The sequence below is a fragment of the Microcebus murinus genome, chromosome 2 (assembly GCF_040939455.1).
Source record: "Microcebus murinus isolate Inina chromosome 2, M.murinus_Inina_mat1.0, whole genome shotgun sequence".
In the NCBI taxonomy this organism is placed as follows: domain Eukaryota; kingdom Metazoa; phylum Chordata; class Mammalia; order Primates; family Cheirogaleidae; genus Microcebus; species Microcebus murinus.
The window spans coordinates 79,654,443-79,677,336 of NC_134105.1; the positions used below are offsets into that span (position 1 = coordinate 79,654,443).

General features: G+C 35.9%; 1 protein-coding gene across 3 annotated transcripts in view; it reads left to right on the forward strand.

Annotated features, from left to right (window-relative positions):
• SNX7 (sorting nexin 7) overlaps positions 1-22,894 on the forward strand; it is an 89,613-nt gene that overhangs the window by 36,242 nt on the left and 30,477 nt on the right. For 2 of the 3 annotated variants that reach the window (XM_012761975.3, XM_075999879.1), the window contains exons 6-7: positions 1,152-1,351; positions 4,681-4,767. In XM_012761975.3, coding sequence (XP_012617429.2) covers positions 1,152-1,351; positions 4,681-4,767 — 287 coding nt within the window. The remainder of the gene's footprint in view (positions 1-1,151; positions 1,352-4,680; positions 4,768-22,894) is intronic. The other variant, XM_075999878.1, reaches the window with a different exon arrangement.

A 22,894-nucleotide genomic window follows, 5' to 3' on the forward strand; every position in this document is an offset into this window, starting at 1 on the left:
TCAAGCATTGAATAGTCTTTGGCTATTCCTTCATTCTTTCATTGATGTTAAAATATTTATTGACTACATTATGTATTGGGCTTTGCGATACAAAAATAATAAGACTCAGCCCATGTTTTAAGGATTACGTGGCCTAGAAGTATGTGAGTTATCAAATACTTACAATGGAGTGGGATAACGCTTTAATAGAAGTATAAAATTATGATAGGCCCATTGAGGACAAAAGTTACTAAGAATCCTTTGGAACAGCATCAGAAGAGATTTATTTGAACAGGAATTTAAAGGATTAGAAAGAAATAGTTTGTCCGGTAATAGAAAAGGTAGAGGACAAGGCAAAGGGGCCTGTGTGAATGTTTGAGTTAGGAGAAATCATGGGATATTCATGAATGAACAAATAATTTGGCTTGAATCCAACTGTATTTGGCAGAGAGTCCCAAGAGTTAGACCTGGAGAGACAGGTAAGGACTGATCATAAAGAACTTTCAAAATTATCTAAGAACCTTCAATATTTATGTACAGTGATAAAAATGGAAAGAGGGAGAAGCAAGGAGTAAGGAGTCCCTTGGAGTAGTTCGGGATAGAGATGCTGATGGCAGTGAAACTACAGATAGGTACATAGGTAGATAGATAATTTAAGATCTAGAAATATTGGCATTGTTATACAAATAAAAGAAATATTGGAATTGATGATTGGCTCTGCATAAGTATGAATCTAGGATAACCCCTTGAATTTTTTGCTCAGCTCTCTGGATAGGGATTATCATTAAGTAGCACAGATAATCAGAAGAAGGAGAAAAAGAAGACAAGTTTTGTTTAGGGCATGTTGCTTATGAGACACTCAGATGTAGTTGTTTGGTAGGCAGAGATCCCTAATAGATATGGTGGACATGTAATTTGTCTTCCAAGGTAAGATACTTTTGATAGCAAAAAGGGATGCTATGATTGATTACACTTAGACAGTAGTCATTCAAATACTGACCTGGGGAAACTAGCGTGGTCAATTTAATGAAGAGTAATATCCATTTTATTATGTTTATATATAAGAACATGTGCACAATGAAAGATACAAGGTTCTTTCTTACTATCTATGATATAAGTATTTTGAAAACTTTTGTATATTGAAGAATTTATCAAGTCAATTTTTTTTTTAGAATATCTTGATGAAATGAAAGAATATGGCCCAATTTATATTCTGTGGTCAGCATCAGAAGAAGATCTGGTTGATACGCTGAGAAATGTTGCCAGCTGTATTGACAGATGCTGTAAAGCCACTGAAAAACGGATGTCTGGACTCTCAGAGGCCCTGCTTCCTGTAGTACATGAGTACGTGCTTTATAGTGAAATGTTAATGGTAAGAGCACCGGATTCTAATTTTACCTCAGTCCTTTACCTCATCATAAGCCCTATAATGGCAATTTTTATTTCCACATTTTTTGCCACTACATTTTATCCTAGCAGGATGTTTTGCATGTTAATGCTCTGAAAATATTTGTTCACTGAGTGCATGAATAGATGAAGGGAAGAATACATTGATAAAAGGCAGAAGTATACAGTACTCGATAGCAACACTGACAATTTATAAAATTATACATACACTTGAAGCATCCTTACTCAAGATTTACTTAGAGAATATGATTAGTTTCTTCAACCTTTTTTAAAATTTTACTTTACAAAATTTTTAGTGCCATGGGGATTTCTTTTCACATTAAAACTGCTTTCCCAGGTCTCGGTACAATCGATTTAGCAACATATTTAGTACTATTATGTAGAAAGTACTTGAGTAGGATCTTGATGTTTGTTCTGCCCTCTAGTTGCTTTTAAAAGAAGTCTTTCAAGTTAAAGTGTTTTTCTTTCACTATTTGAAAAGGCTTTTACTCCTCTTATATCAAAGTTTTGTATTTTACTTCCTCCGTTTAAATTAAGGTTTCCAGATATTTGGGATTTAGCAATGCTATCTGCAAAGCTAATGTTTTTCATCCAGTATTACCCTGTGCCCACAGTACTTTGCACCCTCAAATTGGCACCCTTAGGTCTCTGGTGTCTTAGGGTGATGGTAGGGGAAGGAGTCGGCTTGCATTCAGATATAGCCCCTTTCTTCTGCTGTTTATAATTGGAGCTATATCTAGTTTCTGTTGTCATGCACTCTTGATTTCTAGGGATTTCTTTTCTTTCTTTCTTTTTTTTTATTTTGCCTTGTTTGGTAAGAAAAGCTCTTTTAGTATGACATCTGCCTCTCTCTTGTTTATCATGTTTAGGTTTCCTTTGACAGAGCCATTAAATATTGTGTGGGCTGATCAGGATTCTGCTGTTCCTTGACTTTATTGGGGTCTCCCTATGAACAAACCCTCTTGCTTCCCAAATGCCTCTAATCTTTTACTGCCGAGGAGGAGTCTCCTGCTTATCCCTGTCAATTTCCTTGGCTATATCCTGGGGTTTTACATTGTTAATGATCACCTCCTTGTGTAAATCTGCAAGAAGATCTGATTTATATATTATCTTCTCTTAAATAGTGTTTTCTTATGTCAGGATGGAAATTATGTAATGGAAATCTTGTGTTATTAAAGGTGTGGAAAAATTACAATAGCAACCAGAAACAATTATTCTGTAGACTCCTAGGGTATTATTCATTGTATTTATATTGCAGATCTGGTGCTGTTTTATATTAGAATGTTTTCTTTAGTCTGAGCTAAAATAATGAAAAATAATGCCTTGAGAAAAATGATAAAATTGTAATTTTCGCTAGTTGTCTTCTGAAGCAACCTCTTACTTAAAATATATTTATGCATATGAAGCACAGTACTTCATTTTTATGGAAACAGACCTTAAATAAATAGGACTAAATGACAGTATGGGTCATTTGGGTTAGAGAAAGGAAGGTGTGTTTTAGATATTAATGACCATTAAACATTGGAGCAAATATAAAGGAATTTATGATAATTGAATATTCTGTTGATTTCTTTGCAACTAAGAGACTTTCGAATGTCTTAAGAGTGATTCCACCAGCTGCAAAAACAAGACCAGCTGGTTCCCAGGATAGTTTTTATCCTTGATGCTTTTCAGTTATCATTCAAATAGTGCAGAGACATCTTATTTGACCTCCATGTAACTGACCTGTGTCTGATCTCTTCCCTTCTGTAAACACAGAAGGCCTGTACCTTGTTAAGGCCCTTTTCTTATATGTCCTGTACTTCCTGTCTCACTGGTTGAGTTGTTTTATTTTTTCTTTAGCGTGTTTAGGCCATTTGTATTCATTATTAGAATTTCATTATTTAATTAATATTGTGAAAACCAGTGCAAGATGAGTGCAAATAAAGAGTCCTTATGTCTATGAAGTCTGCATAGAATTTCTTCAAAGAAAATGGGTCACCAAAGGAAAGACATTGTAAAGGTTCAGCAAAATTATTAAATATGTAGGTGGATTCTGTACTCAGGTTGCTTCACAAGGGTATTTTAAGTTTAAAATACTCAAACATGAAATCACGGTTGTTCTAAAAAACAAGATGGAACTCTGTCAGTCAAAGAAGACACAGGTGTAAAAACATAAAAGAAAAAAAATTTTTTCCTTTTATATTATCATATCATGGGGGAACAAATATTGTTAGGGTTACATAGATTGCCCCTGCCACCTGCCCCCTCCCCCCCCCCCCGCCGTGCCAGAGCATCAAGCGTGTCCAACCCCTAGGTGGTGCGTACCGCACCCATTATGTAAGTATCAAGAAATCCCAAAATAACAAATGCTGGTGAGAATGTGGAGAGACAGGAACACTCTTACACTGCTGGTGGAACTGCAAATTAGTGCAACCTCTGTGGAAATGAATTTGGAGATACCTCAAGCATCTAGAAATACCACCCAGCAATAGCATTGTTGGACATCTACCCAAAAGAGCACAAGACATTCTATTATAAAGACATCTGCACCCGAATGTTTATGGCAGCACAATTCACTATTGCAAGACCATGGAAACAACCCAAGTGCCTATCAATTCTTGAGTGGATGATGAAAATTTGGTATATGCTCACGATGGAATATTACTCAATTCTAAGAAACGACAGTGAGCTAGCAGCATTTATGCTATCCTGGATTAAGAAAAAATTTTTTTAGAAGTTTGACTAAATGGTGAATATTTATACATTTTGAGCTAAAATAAAATGCTTAAGATGTGAATGCACACTAGTTTTCTGATTCCCCCCTGTAATTGCCTGTTTGATTAACTGTGTCTTTGGAGTCAAGTAAGAGGGCTGTTACTTATTGTAGATATTTCCAGGTGAGTGGCCTCTGGGCCTTCCCACCTGCAACTAGTTTATGCTATAATATATAATTTCAGTGTTTCCACTGATTTTTTTTGTTCAATTATTTGTTTATTCTTTGCTCCTTTTGAAGAATTGTACATGCCTAGAGTGCTTCATCAAATGTTATGTACATATAATGCTTAAACTGGTAAAATGTGCACTGGGAAAACTAATAAAATATTTATGAAAAAAATTCTCTTAAATACTTGCTTTCAATTTAGCTTTTAGAAATTAAAAAAAAAATCTTAATGTATCATATCCCCGAATGACTAATAGCTTAGGGAAGAGATGCTATTTATATTCTGAAATGCCTAAATGTATATTTTTTGTTATAGAAAAAATTATTAAAACTAAGTGCTTCCTATTTTATCCTTATGTTTTAATATGAAGGGTGTTATGAAAAGAAGAGACCAAATACAAGCAGAACTGGATTCCAAAGTTGAAGCTTTGACCTATAAAAAGGCAGATACTGATCTAGTAAGTTTTTAAGTTTCTTGATATAATCATATAAGATTCACTGTATAAATTTTTATCGCAATATCAAGCTTCATTACATGATTGTTTCTAAGCATTCAGGAAATGATAGTGAAATTTCTTTTAAAAATATATTACACTTTCAGTACCATGTGAGTCTGCAAGCTTAACAATGATGGTTTTCTAAGCTTTTCTGTCTTATAAGAAAGTATGAAGTTAAGTTTTTAGAAAGAATGTAATATGTTAAAAGAAGGTATGAAAAGTACCTAGCATCATTCCAGGTTAATAAGTACACAGTAAGTAAATATAATTTTTTCTAGTTTTATAAGATATTTATACAAAATATGTTAATGTTCTTGTACACATTTTTCTATTTATTGCAACAAGTCTTTACAAAGGAAGTATCTTTGTTTTCAAGTTTAATCCTTTCCTTAAGATACTTATTATGGAAATTTTCAAACATAAAATAAGATCTCATAATGGAATGAGTCTCATGTATCCATCACTTGGCTTCATTAATTCTCAACATTTTCCCCAATATATTTTATCTATCTCTTCTCATTTTTTTATTTTTGCAGAAGTATTCTAAAGTAAATTCTAGATATATGATTTTACCCATAGTATTTTTATATTTATATTTTACTATTTTAATATTTTCAGAGCAATACTATCAAATAGGAATTATTATTCTTACTTTAATATTGAGGAAGAGACTTGGAAGGTAAAGTATTTTGCCCAAGTTTATATAGCTCTTGAAATGCAGGCATAGGATGGGAGGTGATTGTTGACTCTTGCCTGCCTCAGACCATGCTGCCTTTCAGAGAGCTGGTATAGAAGTAGGAAAAATGGACTGTTTTTCTAGTTAACTTCTATTGAGCATTCCATGAAAGATACATTCTTAATTTTTCCTTTAACTTAAGGATGTAGATTGGTATTGAGTTACAGGATTGAACACACTATGTTAGATGAGTGGGGGAGTCCTCGAAGCCCCCTGTAAATCTGTAATATTGTAGCCTCCCTGACCCCAACCTGGCTGAGGATTCTGTGTCCTTCCTGCCTGCTTTAATTTTCTCACTGGCATTAATCACTTTATAACATAATTAGTTTTCTTTATTTTTTTTTTTTCTCTTTCTCCCTCTCCATAATTGAAACACCTTAAGGGCAGAAATTTTCATTTGTTTACTGGAGTAGCCTCAGCCCCTTGAGCACTACCTGGCACATGATAGTCACTCAATAAATATTTAGTGAATGAATGAATGTAAATTGCAGTGACAACTCCGATTTGTGAAAACATGCTGAAAGATGGAAGCAAGAAGTCTCTATAAAATGAAAACTGTGCAAAACACCAAGATTTCACTAAAAAGTGACTGTAAATTATCCTCATGTTTCTTGACTGTATTAACTGAAATTCTATTCTCCTGAGAGGAATGTGAGTGGGGAGTGGTGGGCCACTGTGGACAGAGTGGGAGAAAGGAATCTGTTAGAGAGAATGACAGAAAATGTAGAACTGCTGGAACTAGTGCCTGAGGGAAAAATCATCTTTATTTGAACCTCACGATAAGGAGAAGAGAAGGAACCCAAAATTAACCTTTTGCATTCAATAGGAAACATACATATATATTTAAAGAGTCAATTGGAGGGAGCAATGACAGAGTGGGCACATGTTCAGAAATTGTAATTGCATCTTTTGAATGTAGATTTTGTTTTTTATTTGGTAAGTCATTTTAAGGATACTGAAATTAGTGGTTAGATAAATTTTGCTCCTGACTAAACACTAAGAAAAATAGCATATTTTAAAGTTTCAGGAGAGTAATAACATGGCTTACAAACCAAGCATATGTTCAGAATGGCCTATATTCATGTTTTAAAATGAAGATTAGTTGGGATTGTTCCAACCACAAAAGCACAAGAAAAAATAGCTTGGGTTCAAATATGGCTAGGATTTCCCAACTCAACTAAAACAAACAAACAAAAAATTTCTTTTTTCATTTGGCTTGCAAATATTTGTCTTTGATCTATAAATTTTTTTTGATATCTCTTTATAACTAATGATCAATTGGATTTATGATTTCATTTTTGTGTGTCATGCCCACTGTAAAGTATTTAATAACTGACATAGCAGTAATGTTGTAAGAATGGAGAAACTTGAAACTTTAATTATGTGTATTATATTCTGCAAGGTACTTTTAGTTAAGATTTGAAACAGATACATTTAACAGAAGCATTGCAGTTATTTTTTGTTACTCATCAAAACAGATCCTTCCTAAAATTTATAGGAACTGATGTAAGGATTTTAAAATGACAGTTTACATTTCAAACAGTTAATTTGTTTCAGACCCTCTCACTTTCAAATTCCTACGTATTATGATAGTATCTTTGGGAGCAACCTTCCAGAGTTACTCTAAAAATGAACCTGCCATGACTGGTCAGAAAACAACCAAAGGGAAGTTGCTTAAAAATATGCAGGATAGGGTCACCATGGAAACGTGCCCTTGTGAGATCCTTCTAAGGAGCTGTCCTTTTCAGTCACCATGGCGACCCTGGCAGAGAACTGAATATAGCAATTTGCCTGGTTATTTACCATGGCAACTCAGACAGGGCCACTTTGGAGACAACCCTGGGGCCATTTCTATGGAGATCTACTAGGGCTGCCTTCAGAGGCTCCATGAAGTCACCTTTGAGTGGGTACAAATCCAGCAAAGAGACTCACAATGAAAAGGTCAGTGAAATGAAGCTCTACGAAGAAGGGCAAAGATTAGGGAGGCTATAATTACTGGGTAGAAAGATAGTAGTGCTGTAACATTTTAGAAGCGTGTTGAATATATCAGGTGACCTTTATGTGGGCTTTGTGGTATGCAGATACAAAACTCTGGTCCTTTTACCATACGTGTAACTCTGTATGTGCTGAAAATTAGCAATAATGGCATTATGTTTACCTTGTCTCATCACATAGTTATGCCTACAAAAGTTATATGTTTTTCCGTAAACTAAGATAATATTTGATAATCAGTTCCTTGATTTTATTACCTAGGCATTTATAAAGTGGCTCCTTGTTAGAGTTTGTAATTTGTAGTTCTTACCTTGTAGCAATAAATTAATGGTTTGAAAATGACTAAACTAGGTGAAGACATTCAGAATATTGACTCAAAGGTCATTATTAGCTGTTCATTTAGAGTTTTGACATTTAGGCTTTGGGATTCAATAGACCCAGGATCAAATCCTAGCTCATGTGCGTATTAACTCAGTGACTCAAGACAAGCTTCCTAACTTCTTTTAGCCTCATTTGATCATCTATAATTTGGAGACATTATTAGTGCCTTTCTCATAGGCTTGTTTAAGGATTAAATGATACAATGTAAGTAAATTGCTCAGATCGTAGTCACTCAGTTGTTAGTTGCTGTTCATTGAAGAGTGGGGAGAATACTTCAGGTACAATGATGTTATTGTGAAAAGTAGTAGAAGCTCAAAAAGCATGCTAAATTGAGGAAACCAGATTGTTGTAAGGAGAGCAGAAGGGTACAGAAGGTTGAATGGATGTGACTTAAAGATGGGCTGCAGTCAAATGGAAAGGGGGCCTTAAAATTCTCAGGTTGGGGAATTCTGACTTTGTGCGTTGGGCAGCATGGATCCAGTGAGAACCTGAACTGAGGAGGTGGCGGTGGAATTACAGGGGTAGTTAATTTGAGATGGAGATACATAGAAGATAGAATTCCTACCACTTAAAGAATGAGGGACATCCAGTGTTTAAAGTTGTTCATGATTGTAACATTTCTAACTTCTGAGGAGGGCAGATAGTGGCTCTCTAAACTGAGCTATAGAATAAAAAAAGGAAGAAATTTGATGTGCAACTTTATGTCATGATAAGATGACATTTAAGGTAGAAGTATTCAACAGAAAACTTGCAACAGATATTATTATCTACCATATGATAGTCATTATTTGAAGAACTGATGAAACAGTGGTGAAGAAGCCAGGTCTTCATGAGGTTCACATTCTAGTGGGTTAAAAAAAAAACAATAGATAGTAACTAATTAAAATGTATAGTATATTTGCATATAGTGATAAGTGTGGAGGAGAGAAAATGTTGAGGAGTGGTGCAGTTTGGAATTAGGGATCAGGAAGGTTTCACCAAAGAGGCGATGTTTAATATCTCTGGGAGAAGAGCCTTTCAGGCAAAGGGACAATACGTGCAAAGTGGAAGTATGCCTGCACATCCCAGGAAAGGCAGGGAGACCAATGTCGCAGGAATGGAGTGAGCAAGTAGATGAGTTATGAGAAATGACATCAAGGAAGTACCCAGAGGTTAGATCACATAGGGCCTTAAAATGTTTTGGTCTCAGTGAGATAGGAAGAGAATAGTTAAACAGAGGAGTAACATGATCATACCTCAGTTCTAAGATGATGACTGTGCTTAAGAGAAAACACAAGATATGTGTTGTATGCATGGGATGGGGGAATGCCAGAGCTGGAGAGTAGCTCTTATAATCCCAGTGAGACATGACAGCTGGGACGAGGGTGGAAGTGGTCAGATTCTGAGACTGTTTTGCAGGAAGAGCTGTGTGCTATGTGATGGGCTGTGGATTGTGAGAGGATAAGGGGAGTCAAGGATGATTCTGAGGCTTTTGGACTGACCAAGTGGAAGGTAAAAACTGGCATTAATTGAGACAGGGAAGACTTTGGAAAGAACAGGTTTAATAAGGAAGATGAAGATGTCAGTTTTGGACATGTAAAGTTGATGTGCCTATTAGATACCCAAGGGGAGATGTTGAGTAGGGAGTTACATATAAAAAACCATAGGTCAGGGGAGGGGTCCAGCTGGAGATATATATTTGGGAGTTATTAGCAAATGGATGGTATTGAAAGCCAGGAGATTTGCTGAGGGCATTAAAGGAAGAGAAGAAAGAAGAAAGAGGTCCCAGAACTGAGCACTGGGATATTCCAACTTTCAGAGGTTAATGATAATGGAAGAATCAGAGAAGGAATGGCTGGTGAGGTGAAGCTTTGGCTGGTGATAGAGAATTGTATCAGTAAGATGAACTAAACAGATCTAATTAGGGTCATTCAACTTTTTTAACCACTTCTCCATTTATGAGGCATTTATAAAAGCATTTTGATGTAGGATAATTAAGATAAATCTAGATCACAAAATATTTTAAGAGATATTGAGGTACATTAGGTACACCAATAAAGAAGACATTCAGTGCAATAGGTTTGTTATATGAAAGTAAGAGGATTTCTGACTGTAGGGATAGAGGTATAATAGTAACTGAGATTATGAGGACAACTCAGATATTTGGAGGAACTTGTGGGTTTTGCAGTTCTGTTATAAGTTTTTGGAGTCAGAGCTACTATTTGAAAATGCTTATTCACTTCACTGCTTAACTGTAAAATAAATAAGGTTCATCTGTGGTGCTAAATAATGCTGCATATTCATTTCATTTTTATTTTTGAATGGATGATTTATAGTTTTCCACTCAAAGCAGCATTCAGATATAAATGAATATGAATACATTTGACATTTAGCAATATGTGCATAGAATCAGAAAGTTGGATCTAGATATAATGCCATGGCTGTTTAGCAGTATTTCTATGTGAGCAAAAAGAAATGCATTTTCGTAAGATCATCATAGTGAGGATAAGTGTACAGCCATATTCGGTAGATACAAACAGATGCCAAGTTTATTCAAACTGGTCCCTATTCTGTATGACTTGCTATTTTTGAACTAATATTTTACTCTCATCCTCAAAGAGTGGTTATTTTCAGATGATCTTGATAGTATACTAAATGCTACACAGAGAAAGATTGCCTCCTTTCTAATTCTAGGAAACTTTAAAGAAATAGTTTTGATATAGCAAGTTTTTTTGTCTGTTTGCATCTGTTTGTGTGTCTCTGTCTCACACACACGTGTACATACACATACTCACATCAGTGAAGAACATGATAGCATCCAGTGGAAGGAGAAGAGACTTTTTTCTTATATGTTTACTTTATCAGTTTATCCTATAAGTCTGCGGTCTCCAACACCCAGGCCGTGGGCAGGTACTGGCCCATGGCTTCTTAGGAACTGGGCTGCATGGCAGTAGCAACGTTTCATCTCTGTTTACAGCCACTCCCCATGGCTCACATCACTGCCCAAGTTCCACCTTCTGTCAGATTAGATTCTCATAGGAGCAAGAGCCCTACTGCAAACTGTGCGTGTGAGGGATCTAGGTTATGCTCCTTATGAGAATCTGATGCCTGATGATCTGAGGTGGAGCTGAGGCGGTGATGCTAGCACTGGGGAGCAGCCGTAGATACAGATTATCACTAGCAGAGAGGTTTGACTGCACAATAAATGTAATGCGCTTGAATCTTCCTGAAACCTTCCTCCCTCTCCCCAGTCTATGGAAAAATTGTCTTCCATGAAACCAGTCCCTGGTGTCACAAAGTTTGGGGACTGCTGCTATCAGGCATCCGGTAGACTTTTACTCATATCTCTTTGGCCAGAATTGTGAAAAGTCATGATCAAACTAGTCACACAGAGTGAAAATGTGACCATCGGAATTAACTTAGACCAGACACAATACACCCTCTGAGGCAGATACCTGAAAAAACTGGGGCTCTTCCAGAGAGTAAGAAGGGAAGTGGAGGACGGATTCTGAGTAAAAAACTAACTGCCTGCTACACACACATACAGAGTAATAGCATATGGATTTGCATACACACAGCTGGGTAGGAATCTGGTATTGTGAATGAGTGATGCTATAGACAGGAAAGCTCTCAGCAGCCTTCTTCTCCCAGAAGTACTGGGAGTACCTAGCATTCTTCTCCCTCTATGTCTTCCATGGCAGGCCTCTCAGTCAGGGCTTCATTGGCTTAAGTGGTAGGAAAAAGAAAATCTGTGTGCTCATATTTAAATATACATGCAAAGGATAATAATGATTTTTTGATTAAATCTCTCTCTGTCTCTCTGTTTCTCTCTCTCTTTCTCTCCCCTATATATATATATATATATACACCCTATATATATACCCTATATATATATGTACCATATATATATATATATATATATATATATATATATATACCCAATGAATAAGACTCTGTTGAGCCTACAGTCTCCAGTTGGAATGTTAACATACTGGTTTTTTTTCTCTCTGCCATTTATTTTTGTACCTCTGGAACTCTCAAGCAGAGCAGTTTCTGAGATGTCTTTGCATAAGGTCTTAATCCCAGTTGCAGAGTTGTGTATGATTTAAACCATAGCATTGTGTGGCAGACAGACCACTTATTGCCTTTGTAGTTTTGGATAGGTTACATTCTCCTTGCTTTAGTTTACTCAACTATAAAAGTTGTGAATAATAGCTTCCCTACAGTGTTGTTGAATGAGCATATTGAAACCCTTAGCCCAGTGCCTAACCAGGGTTAGGTTATAAATATCTTTTATGAATAATATTTGAAAAACTTTGTTTGAAGTATATATTGGGTGTTTCATTCTTCTAGATCAAAAAGTTTGGAAAGTGGTAGCTGTTGTCCTTCCTGTCAGACTTTATACCTTCACATTGTTAAAAGAAAAACAAAAAACCAAGGTAGCAATTAGCTTGAGCTGAATAGTGACCATCCCCACTTGCCCCACCTAGTCACTCTAGGTGATTGAAGAGATACTTTAAAATGTCTGTCACTTTATGTAGACTATCAAAAAGTTGTGTTTTGGACTCCTATGGAATTATTTAACTAAACTGTACCATTGATGTCTAATGAAGGGCTTTTTAAGGAGAACCACCAGTCCTTTTGTGATGAGCATCAGCAGCCCTGACTACTTCGTAGTTTTCTTTTAGGACTTATGAGAAAGATTTCATGTAAGTCCCAGGACCAGCAACAGGGTTTCATTGCTGCTGAGTAGCTGGTGTGTAATCGATTCATGCACACCCTATCCTGTCCCACTTGTCATCCCGCTCTTTATGAAAGATTCTCAGCTCTTGAAAGCCCCAGTGCTCATGCACTTCTATCTGGCAAGTGTCTTTTGTTTGTCACACTCGTCCCTGGCTTCATCGTGTTTTTTTGCTTACCCTCATTTTCTCTTTGCACTGATGTCTTTACTTAATATTTTTGTACTTGTGCAATTTTGGAAGCCATCTTAAATCTAATATGGAATAAGTTAGAAACAAATTAATAAGAACTAGAGGTGAAGTATTACAAATCATCTCAAAGAACAACACATTTTTTTTTACCACATATTGTGACTCCCCCCCCCACACAAAAAATATGTTGTTAGTTATTTCTTTTGGGATCCACAAACACCAGCAGGTCTGTTGTAAACACAAACCTGAATACCAAATGCCTCATGTAACCATTACCCAGAAAACTAGACAGGAGATATTTGATGATGAGGTGAAAAAAAAAATGTCCTACTTTCAAAATTGTACTAATAAAATTTGCTTAGGAAAGTAACTACATATTAAGGTTTACTAATTTTAAAGAGAGAATTTTTAAATATACCATCTTAAAGAATAAGGCCTGTGTATGTTTATGGTGGGTGAGGATGGAAGGGTGGAAGAAGGGAAAAGACAATGAGAGACTGTGTAAAAAGAGAGGCAGTGTAACATTGTTGAAAGATGATTTTCTAAAGAAAGACTGTAAGCTCTGTGTCTTTCTCTAGAAACATTTTTTTTTCTGTCTTAACTGCAACAGAAAAAGTAACAGATGGATAAGTAAAAGGGGTAGTTTAAAATTCCAGTCATTTCTTCTCAGGATTTTAAGAAATTCTACTTACGGTGTCCTTTGGATTTGTGGTGTGGTTAGCCTGCCATAGATAGAATAGTTTAGACAGCTGTCCTATGCTGAAACTCAAATTAGATTCAATTTCCTTTTAATTCAGACTGTTTGTTAATAAGAATATGTCCTAAGGGTCTGTCTTACATATCTTTTTCACTCCTGGCCCTGCCTGGCCACACAATGAATATTTCATTATGCTTAGAGTAATAACACCCTGGGAATCAGATGCCTGGAGGGGGCTTTGATTTACTTTTACTTAACGCATGACCTTAATCAGATATTAATTATTCTTTATCCATGAACATGCAGAAGTTATGCTTACTTTAAAGAAAAATTTTTGAAGATGAATTAATGTTTATAAATCTAGAACTTGTGTTAGTAAAACTTTTTCTAAGTAATAATGTGAAAGTGTAAACTATTAGAGAATAAATAGTGGTTTGATAAAGCATATTATTTACAGTGTGAATAGTTTAAAGAGTACTAAAACACAAAAATTTTATTTCCACGAAATGTAGAACAAGTAGTTTCCTTCTAGCACAGTTGGAGATCACCAAATTAGGTGCATTTTCAATTATTACAGGCGTACCTCAGAGAGATAGTGGAATGATTCCAGACCACTGCAATAAAGGAAGTCACATCATTTTTTTTCAGTTTCCAAGTGCATATAAAAGTTATGTTTATACTATACTGTGACCTATTAAGTATGCAATAGCATTATGTCTAAAAAAAACAGTATGCATCCCTAAATTGAAAAATACTTCATCGTTAAAAAATGTTAACGATCATCTGAGCCTTCAGAGAGCCATGATCTTTTGCTGGTGGAGGGTCTTGCCTCCACAGTGATCACTACTGACTGATTAGGGTGGTGGTTTCAGAAGGTTGGGTGCCTGTGACAGTTTCTTAAAATAAGACAACAGTGAAGTTTGCCACGTTGACTGACTCTTCCTGTTACAAAAGTTTTCTTTGTGGCATGTGATGCTATTTGATAGCACTTTACCCTCATTAGAACTTCTTTCAGAATTGGATCCTCAAACCCTTCCACCACTTTATCAACTAAGTTTATGTCATACTCTAAATGCTTTGTTGTCATTTCAACAGTGTTCACAGCATCTTCACCAGGAGTAAATTCCATCTCCAGGACACTTTATTTGCTCATCCATAAGAAGCAAGTCCTCATCTGTTCTAGTTTTATTATGAGATTGCAGCAATTCAGTCACCTCTTCAGGCTCCACTTCTCTTGCTATTTCCACCACATCTGCAGTGACTTCCTCCACTGAAGTCATGAACCACTTGATGTCATCCATGAGGGTTGGAATCAATTTATTCCAAACTCCCATTAATGTGAACATTTTGACCTCTTCCCAGGGAACTGCAAATGTTCTTAATGACATCTAGAATAGTGAATTACTTCCAGAATGTTTTCAATTTACTTTGCCCACACCCATCAGAGGAACCACTATGTATGGGAGTGATAGCCCTAAAAAGTGTATTTCCTGAAGAATAAGACTTGAAAGTAGAAATGACTTCTTGATCCATAAGTGGCAAAACGGATGTTGTGTTAGCAGGCATGAAACAGCATTAATCTCCTTGTTCATATCTTTCAGAAATCTTGAGTAACCATGTGTATTGTCAATGAACAATAATATTTTGAAAGAAATATTTTTTTCTGAGAATTAAATCTCAACAATGGGCTTAAAATATTCAGTAAACTGTTCAGTAAACAGATATGCCATCATTCAGGCTTTGCTGTTCTATTTCTATGGCACAGCCAGAGTAGATTTAACATAATACTTAAGGGACTTAGGATTTTTTAAATGGTAAATGAACATTAGCTTTAACTTGAAGTCACCGACTGCATTAGTCCCTAACGAGGGAGTCAGTTTGTTAAGCCAGCCATTGACATCTCTCTCTAGCTATGAAAGTCTCAAATGGCGTCTTCTTCCAATAGAAGGCTATTTGATATGCATTGAAAATCCATTGTTTTGTTTAACCACCTTCGTCAATTATCTTAGATTTGCTGGGTAACTTGCTATAGCTTTCACATCAGCACTTGCTGCTTTTCCTTGTGCTTTTATGATATGGAGATGACTTCTTTCCTTAAACCTCATGAATCAACCTCCACTAGATTCAGACATTTCTTCTGTAGCTTCCTGGCCTCTCTCAGCCTTCATAGAATTGAAGAGAGTTAGGGCCTTGCTCTGAATTGAGCTCTGGCTTTATGCAATGCCGTGACTGGTTTGATCTTCCATCCAGACCACTCAAACTTCCTCCCCCAGTAAGGCTGTTTCTCTTTCTTATTCATATGCTCACTGTGGTAGTGCTTTTAACTTCCTTCAAGAACTTTTCTTTCACATTCAGAACTTGGCTCTTTGGCGCAAAAGGTCTAGCTCTCAGCCTATCTTGGCTTCCGTATCAAGCTTCATCATTTCTGGCTTTTGATGTAAAGTGAGAGATGAGTAATGGCTTCTCGGCCTTTTGGCTAAGATCAAGTGTAAAGTGAGAGATGTGTGGCTCTTCCTTTTACTTAAACACTTAGAGGCCTCTATAGGGTTATTAATTTCCCTTATTTCAATATTATTATGTCTCAGGGAATGGGAAGGTCTAAGGAGAGTGATAGACATGGGACAACAGCAGGTCAGTGAAGCAGTTGGAACACACACAACATTTACGAATTAAGTTTGCCGTCTTATATGGGCACAGTTTGTGGCACCCTGCAGCAGTTACAAAGGTAACATCCAATTTCACTGATCACAGATCACCAAAACATATAATGACGAAAAAGTGTAAAATACTATGAGAATTACCAAAATGTGACACAGAAACATGAATTGAGTGCACGCTATTGGAGAAATGGCACCAGTAGTCTTGCTCTGTGTAGGTTTGCAACAGACTTTCAATTGGTAAAAAACAGAATATCTATGAAGTGCAGTAAAGTGCATAGCAGTAAAATGAGGTGTGCCTGTATATTTCTAGCCTTTGGAGAGCAAGCTTTTTCTCACTACTGAATCTTAGAAAGGGAAGTCAGTTTAGTGGGGCTGATGCCCCAATCACATCACCATGCAATTTTAAAAGAAGTTCTGGGCCCAAACCAGTGCTTTCCTTTTGTAAGCACGGTTAAGATCTACTTAGGTACATTTTGTATGCCAGGCACTGTGCATATGTACTTGCATATATCTCCAAAGAGTAATCATATGAGGTCAATAGTAGTTTGTTCCCATTTTTGTAGACCAGAAAATTGAATCCTAGAGAATCAATTCGCAGTTACTAGCTCCTTCAATGTCCGGATGCTAGGCGGAGGGGAAACTGCAGTGTAAAGACTGAGGAAGCCCCTTTCCTTTAGGAACTTACTGTCTGGTGGAAGGAGACTAAATATAAAGGAAAATTACATTAAATGAATATGATAATTTTAGATAGTAATTAATGCTATGAAGAAAGTAAAATAGAGTAATGTGTTAAAGAATACCAGGAAGGGAAGCGATCCGAGGAGGCCTGTGTAAGGAGATGACTTTGAAAGGACAGCTGAATGCTGGTAAGAGGCAGTCCAGTTGACCTGGATTCTGGAGCACCAGTGTTCGAAGAAGAAGAAAGATCCATGATTCTCTGAAATGAGAATGAGCTCAGCATGTTCCAGGGGCCTAGTTAAGTCCTGTGTAGCTGAAACATGGAGGGCAGGGAGGCAGGTCTATGGCATGAGGGCTGGAAACAAGCAGAAGAACACATCGGCTTTGAGTTTTCTTCTGCTTGTGATGGAGAGCTCCGAAGGGTTTTGATTAGGCAAGAGTTGTGATTTGATATGTTGTGTGCTTTTAGATGTTTTTATCTTGAAGTGACAAACTTACAGAAGAGTTGCAGGTGCAGCTCGAACTTTATTTTCCTTGTACCATTGGAAAGTAAGTTATAAAGCTTATGGTCATGACCCCTGAATAGGGGGTTTCTTACAAATAAGGACATTCTTCTACACAACCATTATACAGCCATCAATACCAATAAGTTATCATTCATACATTCCTATTATCTACTGCTCAGACCCTAGCAAGTTTTGAAAGTGTTCTATACTGTTCCTGACAGCATTTAGTTAGATGTCTCCTTTAGTCTGGAATAGGTTCTTCATGTTTCCTTGACTTTTATGACCTTTACACCTTTGAAGAGATTACAAACCAGTTTTGTAGAATGGCTCTAATTTTAACTTGTTTGATATTTCCTTATGATTAGATTTAAATTATCAGTGTTTGACAGGAATATCACTTAAGTGGTACTGTGATCTCTCCATTGATTCTTTTTAGGTAGTTCGTGGTATTTATTTGTCCCATTAATGATGATATACGCTTTGATCACTGATTAAAGTGATACATGGCTAGCTTCTCCACTATAAAATCACTGCTTTCTCTTTATAATTACTATTTTGTGGGGCTCATTTTTGAGGCTGCATGTTTATCATATTCCTTATTATACTTTAAACTTTTAATTTATTCACATGTGTGTATTTGTGATTTTTTTATTTAACTAAGTGGATTTTTTAATTTTTATGGGTACATTTTTATACATATTTATAGAGTATATGGGATAATCTGATACAGGCATGCAGTGTGTAATGATCAAATCATTATAATTGTAGTATCCGTCACCTCAAACATCATTTCTCTGTGTTGGGTACATTTCATATCCACTTCTCTAGTTATTTTGAAATATACAATAAATCATTGTTAACTGTAATCACCCTGTTTTGCTACCAAACACCCAAACACTAGATCTTATTCCTTCTATCCAGCTGTACCCTCTTTATCCCCCACTCCCCACTACCCTTCCCAGCTGCTGGTATCCATCATTCTACCCCCTACCTCCATGAGATGAAATTTTTAGCTCTTTCATATAAGTGAGAACATGTGATATTTGTCTTTCTGTGCCTGGCTTATTTCACTTAACATAATGACCTCCAGTTCCATCCATGTTGCTACAAATGACAAGATTTCATTTTTTTTTATGGCTGGATAATATTCAGTCCATTATTATCAGTACTTATTTTGATATATGCATTGCCCCCAGTTTGGTCAATGGGGCCATCTTCAAGCTGACTTCTGTGGCCTTTAACATATTCTTATCATTTTTGAGCACTTGTTTATTTCTAATACAACAAAAATTTCTAGGTTCTTCTTATACTTTACCTGCCCCAGCTCTGGAATCATTTCTCTATTGATTCTCTATTTCTCTATTGAGCCGTGGTTACTTTTAATGGAAAAAATTATATTTAGAACACAGTATCTTGGCATTAGATGTGTTCATTACTATTGAGGTATCACTATCTTAAGACTTTCTCAGTGGACAGAGCTAGAGAGCATATCTATGTGTAATCACACCCCCTCATGTATTTTTATACCTATATTTATTTGTCCATTTATATATATTAGAAACAAGAAAAGCCAGTCACGGTGGTGCATGCCTGTAGTCCTAGCTACACATGAGGCTGAGGTGGGAGGATCTCTTGAGCTAAGGAGTTTGAGACCCTGTCTCTAATTAAAAAACAAAGAGTTTACACCAGTGCCTCCAAATTTAATCCAGTATTATAAGGGTTCATTCTGGATTTTTTTTTCTATATTTGTAGTCCCCTTTCTGATGGAAACATGCTCTCATTATCCTTTATATATCTACTTGATTTATCCCAGGTATGTAACCAATCTTGCATAGCCCACTTCCTACAGGGAGGCTCCCCTTACTCCATTTGGACTTTTACACCCTGCACTGAGCCATATACAAGAGAAAGCTTTCACTTTACCATTCCAGGATTCTGTTTCCTCATGCCAGGCTCACCCCCCACTGCCACAGGGTGCTCTCTTCACCCTGCTTGGGCGGTTACTCTCCACTCCAGGCTTTTGCAGGGACTGCCTCCCCATCTTGCTTTTGCAACCTGCTGTAGGCTACACCACATTGTCTCCCCCATCCTCCAATAGTGTGGGCATCAGTCTTGCTCTGCCCCAGTGAATAAGCTTTCTAACCAAATTGTTAAGGAAGGGAAAGGGTAAAGAAAGAGCTGATAGGTGCCTTTAAATGCTTACTATGTTTCCAGAATGGGAAAAATAAAGTTGTGTTGAGTCTTGTGCAATGGCAAGAAGGTGATGACGGCATAAAGGGATAGTAGTGGACACTTGGAGAAGAAAGGTTAGGTGATTTGCCTACATTTATACATATAGTTAAACTGTAACCTAGCTCTGCATTCCCTGATCTCTTACAAATACTGTTTTTTGTTTTTTTTTTCCTGATTGGGGTGGGAGCATCTGAAAAGTCCAGAGAAAGGAGAAAATTGGAAGACAGGTGACAATTATCTATAACTAAAATCAAAACAAAAAGGAACTTTAACAGTTTGGTGCTTTCATCCCCTTTAAAAATATATTTAGAATATATTTAGAATTCATAATAAATGGGAAATTGCAACTTGGAAACACTTTGGAACTTTCTTTTTTTCTTCTTTCAAGAAATTATTGTATAGAATTGTAACCAGATCAATGAATTATGCTAAAACTAATTGTTGATAACAACAATAGCTAACATTTCTTAAGCTCAAGCAGTCCCCCTGCCTCAGCTTCCCAAGCAGCTAGGACTACAGGCACACACCACAGACCTGGCTAATTTTGTGGTTTTGTTTGTTTGTTTGTTTAATATAGGTGAGGTTTCACTATTTTGCCCAGACTGGTCTTGAACTCCTGGATTCAAGTGATCTTTCTGCCTTGGCCTCCCAAAGTACTGGAATTGAACCAGTACTAGGTTCAAAGTACTAGGCATGAACCACCGCGCTGGGTTTTTCCTTTTTTACATGTGAACCTTTGAGCCATTTGGAATTAATTCTGATTATAAATGTGATGTTTTGATTCATTTATATAGAGATAGATATAGATATTTCACATAACTCCAGTTGTACCAAATATATTAAATTTTTGTCTTTATCTGTGATTATTTTAAAACTATGTTCCTTTGGTCTGTCAGTTAATGCTCTAGTACCATATTATTTCAATAATGGAGGCTTTATGTTTTATTTGGTGGGACTTATCTACCCCCACTTGTTGCTCTTCTTGTTTACAGTTCTATTAAAAGTAAATTTTGAAATATTTATAATGATAAACACTTTAATTATGAAGTCATTTCCTAGAAATAAGTAATGTATTGTTTCTTTGTCTCCTTTTAAAAAAACAACTATCGGTGGACTACTGTATATATATACACATATATATATATATTCGAATGTACCATTCATTGAATTTGCTTTAGGGTAATAGTTCTTCCAAAGTATTTTGTTTTTCAGAATGAAGTGATTGAGAAAGTAGTCAGTAATATTAGAGTCTTTCTAGAAAGACAAATAAAAGCAATTTTATCTTTATCAAAGGATTTTGGGGGGGAGGGAATCCCTAATTTATATACTTAAGCACGTGCACTATTCCATTTATATGATCATAACTTTATGGAGCTGTGCTACACAATATGGTACTCACTAACTGCATGTGGTGTTTACATTTAAATTTGAATTAATTAAAATTAAATATAATTAAAAATTCAGTTTCTCAATTGCACTAACTTCATTTCAGCAGTCAAATGTGGCTGTGGCCATCATGTTGGACAGTCCAGAATGGAATATTTCTATCATCACAGGATATTCTATTGGCTAGGGTTGGACTGCACAATAAATGTAGTGTGCTTGAATCATCCCAAAACCACCCCTTCCCTCCTCCCTGGTCTGTGGAAAAATTGTCTTCCATGAAACTGGTCCCTGGTGCCACATATACCCTAAAAATTAAGGGTATATTGTAACTTTAAGAGCTATTTTGTACGTATGGTAGTTTTGGTTGATTGAATCAAAGAAGAGAGGTCATTTATCATGAACATTTTAGCTTTGGTAGGGTTTCAGATAGAAAAGAAATGAATATTTGAATGAAATATCAGTTGATTAAATCACTTAATTTAAACTATGATGTATACAGTACTAGCAAATTAACATGGTAGTCACCAGACTTTTTTGATCATGTACTCTATTGCATATATATTTTTTAGCATGCCTCCCAATATATGTACATTTTTAATTTACTAATTATTTACTTGTACTACAGGTTCAGTATCCCTAATCCAAAAATCCAAGATCTGAAATGTTCCAAAATCTGAAATTTTTTGAGCACCAACATGTTGCTCAAAGGAAATGCTCATTGGAACATTTTGGAGTTCAAAATCTCAGGTTAAGAATGCTGAACTGGTAAGTATAATGCAAATATTCCAGAATTCAAAAAAATTTGAAACACTCTGGTTCCAAGCATTTTTGATAAGGGATACTTGACCTGTATTGTACTAATATTTTATTTGCATTATAAACTTGTGCATGTAAGTAGACATTAAAAACCTTGAATAAGTGTTAAATATAAATGGAAGTTTCTTCATGTAGTGCTGTGAGCTATCTTATATATTCCCTGAAGTTCATCTACCCCATTTTGGAGTCTTATAGTATAGCAGGTTTGGATCTCAATTTAGAGAACCCGAGTTCTAGACAAAAATTGCAAAATAAGTCACTTAAACTTAATTAAGTCTTACTTTTTTTGTTAGTAAACTGGAAAAATAATGTTTTCCTTACAGGGGTATATTGAGAGTTAAATGAGATAATAAGTGAAATATTGTTTGGTTAAGTAGTAAATAAAATGAAAATATTTCATGACAGAAAAATTATAGGACCTGTGAAATAAGTTTTGTTTTGGCTTTGTAATAATTTTTACCTCAGAAAGCCTAATGGTAATATATTGTTTCTAGGCTTAGATTATGTTCTTCAGAAAGAAATATGGAAAATTATCATATATAAATAGTTAAAAGACAATGATTGTTTTTCATTTTATTTTTAAGGAGCCACATCATCCTTTTTTAAAAGGTTTGTATTAATGGGACTCATGGAAGCACCTCAAAAGAAACGAACCTCTTCATTCCAATGTATGTTTTACTGTGCTTTGGTAGGGATTCAGACAGAAAAGAATGTCTGAAAGAAATATCAGGGAATTCACCTGTTTAAAAATATAGTGTACATAGTACTATAGCAAAGATAGTGAGTGCTCAACAAATACTGTTGGATGAGTTAATATATTTTCTAAAAACTGATCTTTAATAAACAAGAGTAACTAAAGGGCTAAAAAGATGTTTGGAAGTATGAGGAGATCTTTGCTTTTATTCTTCCTACATTGCTAGACAGGGTTTTTAGTGACTTGGAAGTATATTCTAAAGTACTTCTATCAGGAGGCAAAATATCCATTTGTGTATTTTGTCTTAGGGTTTTATCATTCCATAATTTGTGCAGAAGACTCAGAGGAGATTTCTACCTTTCCTAAAATGTGACCCTTTAAATAATTGGCTTTCTGTTGC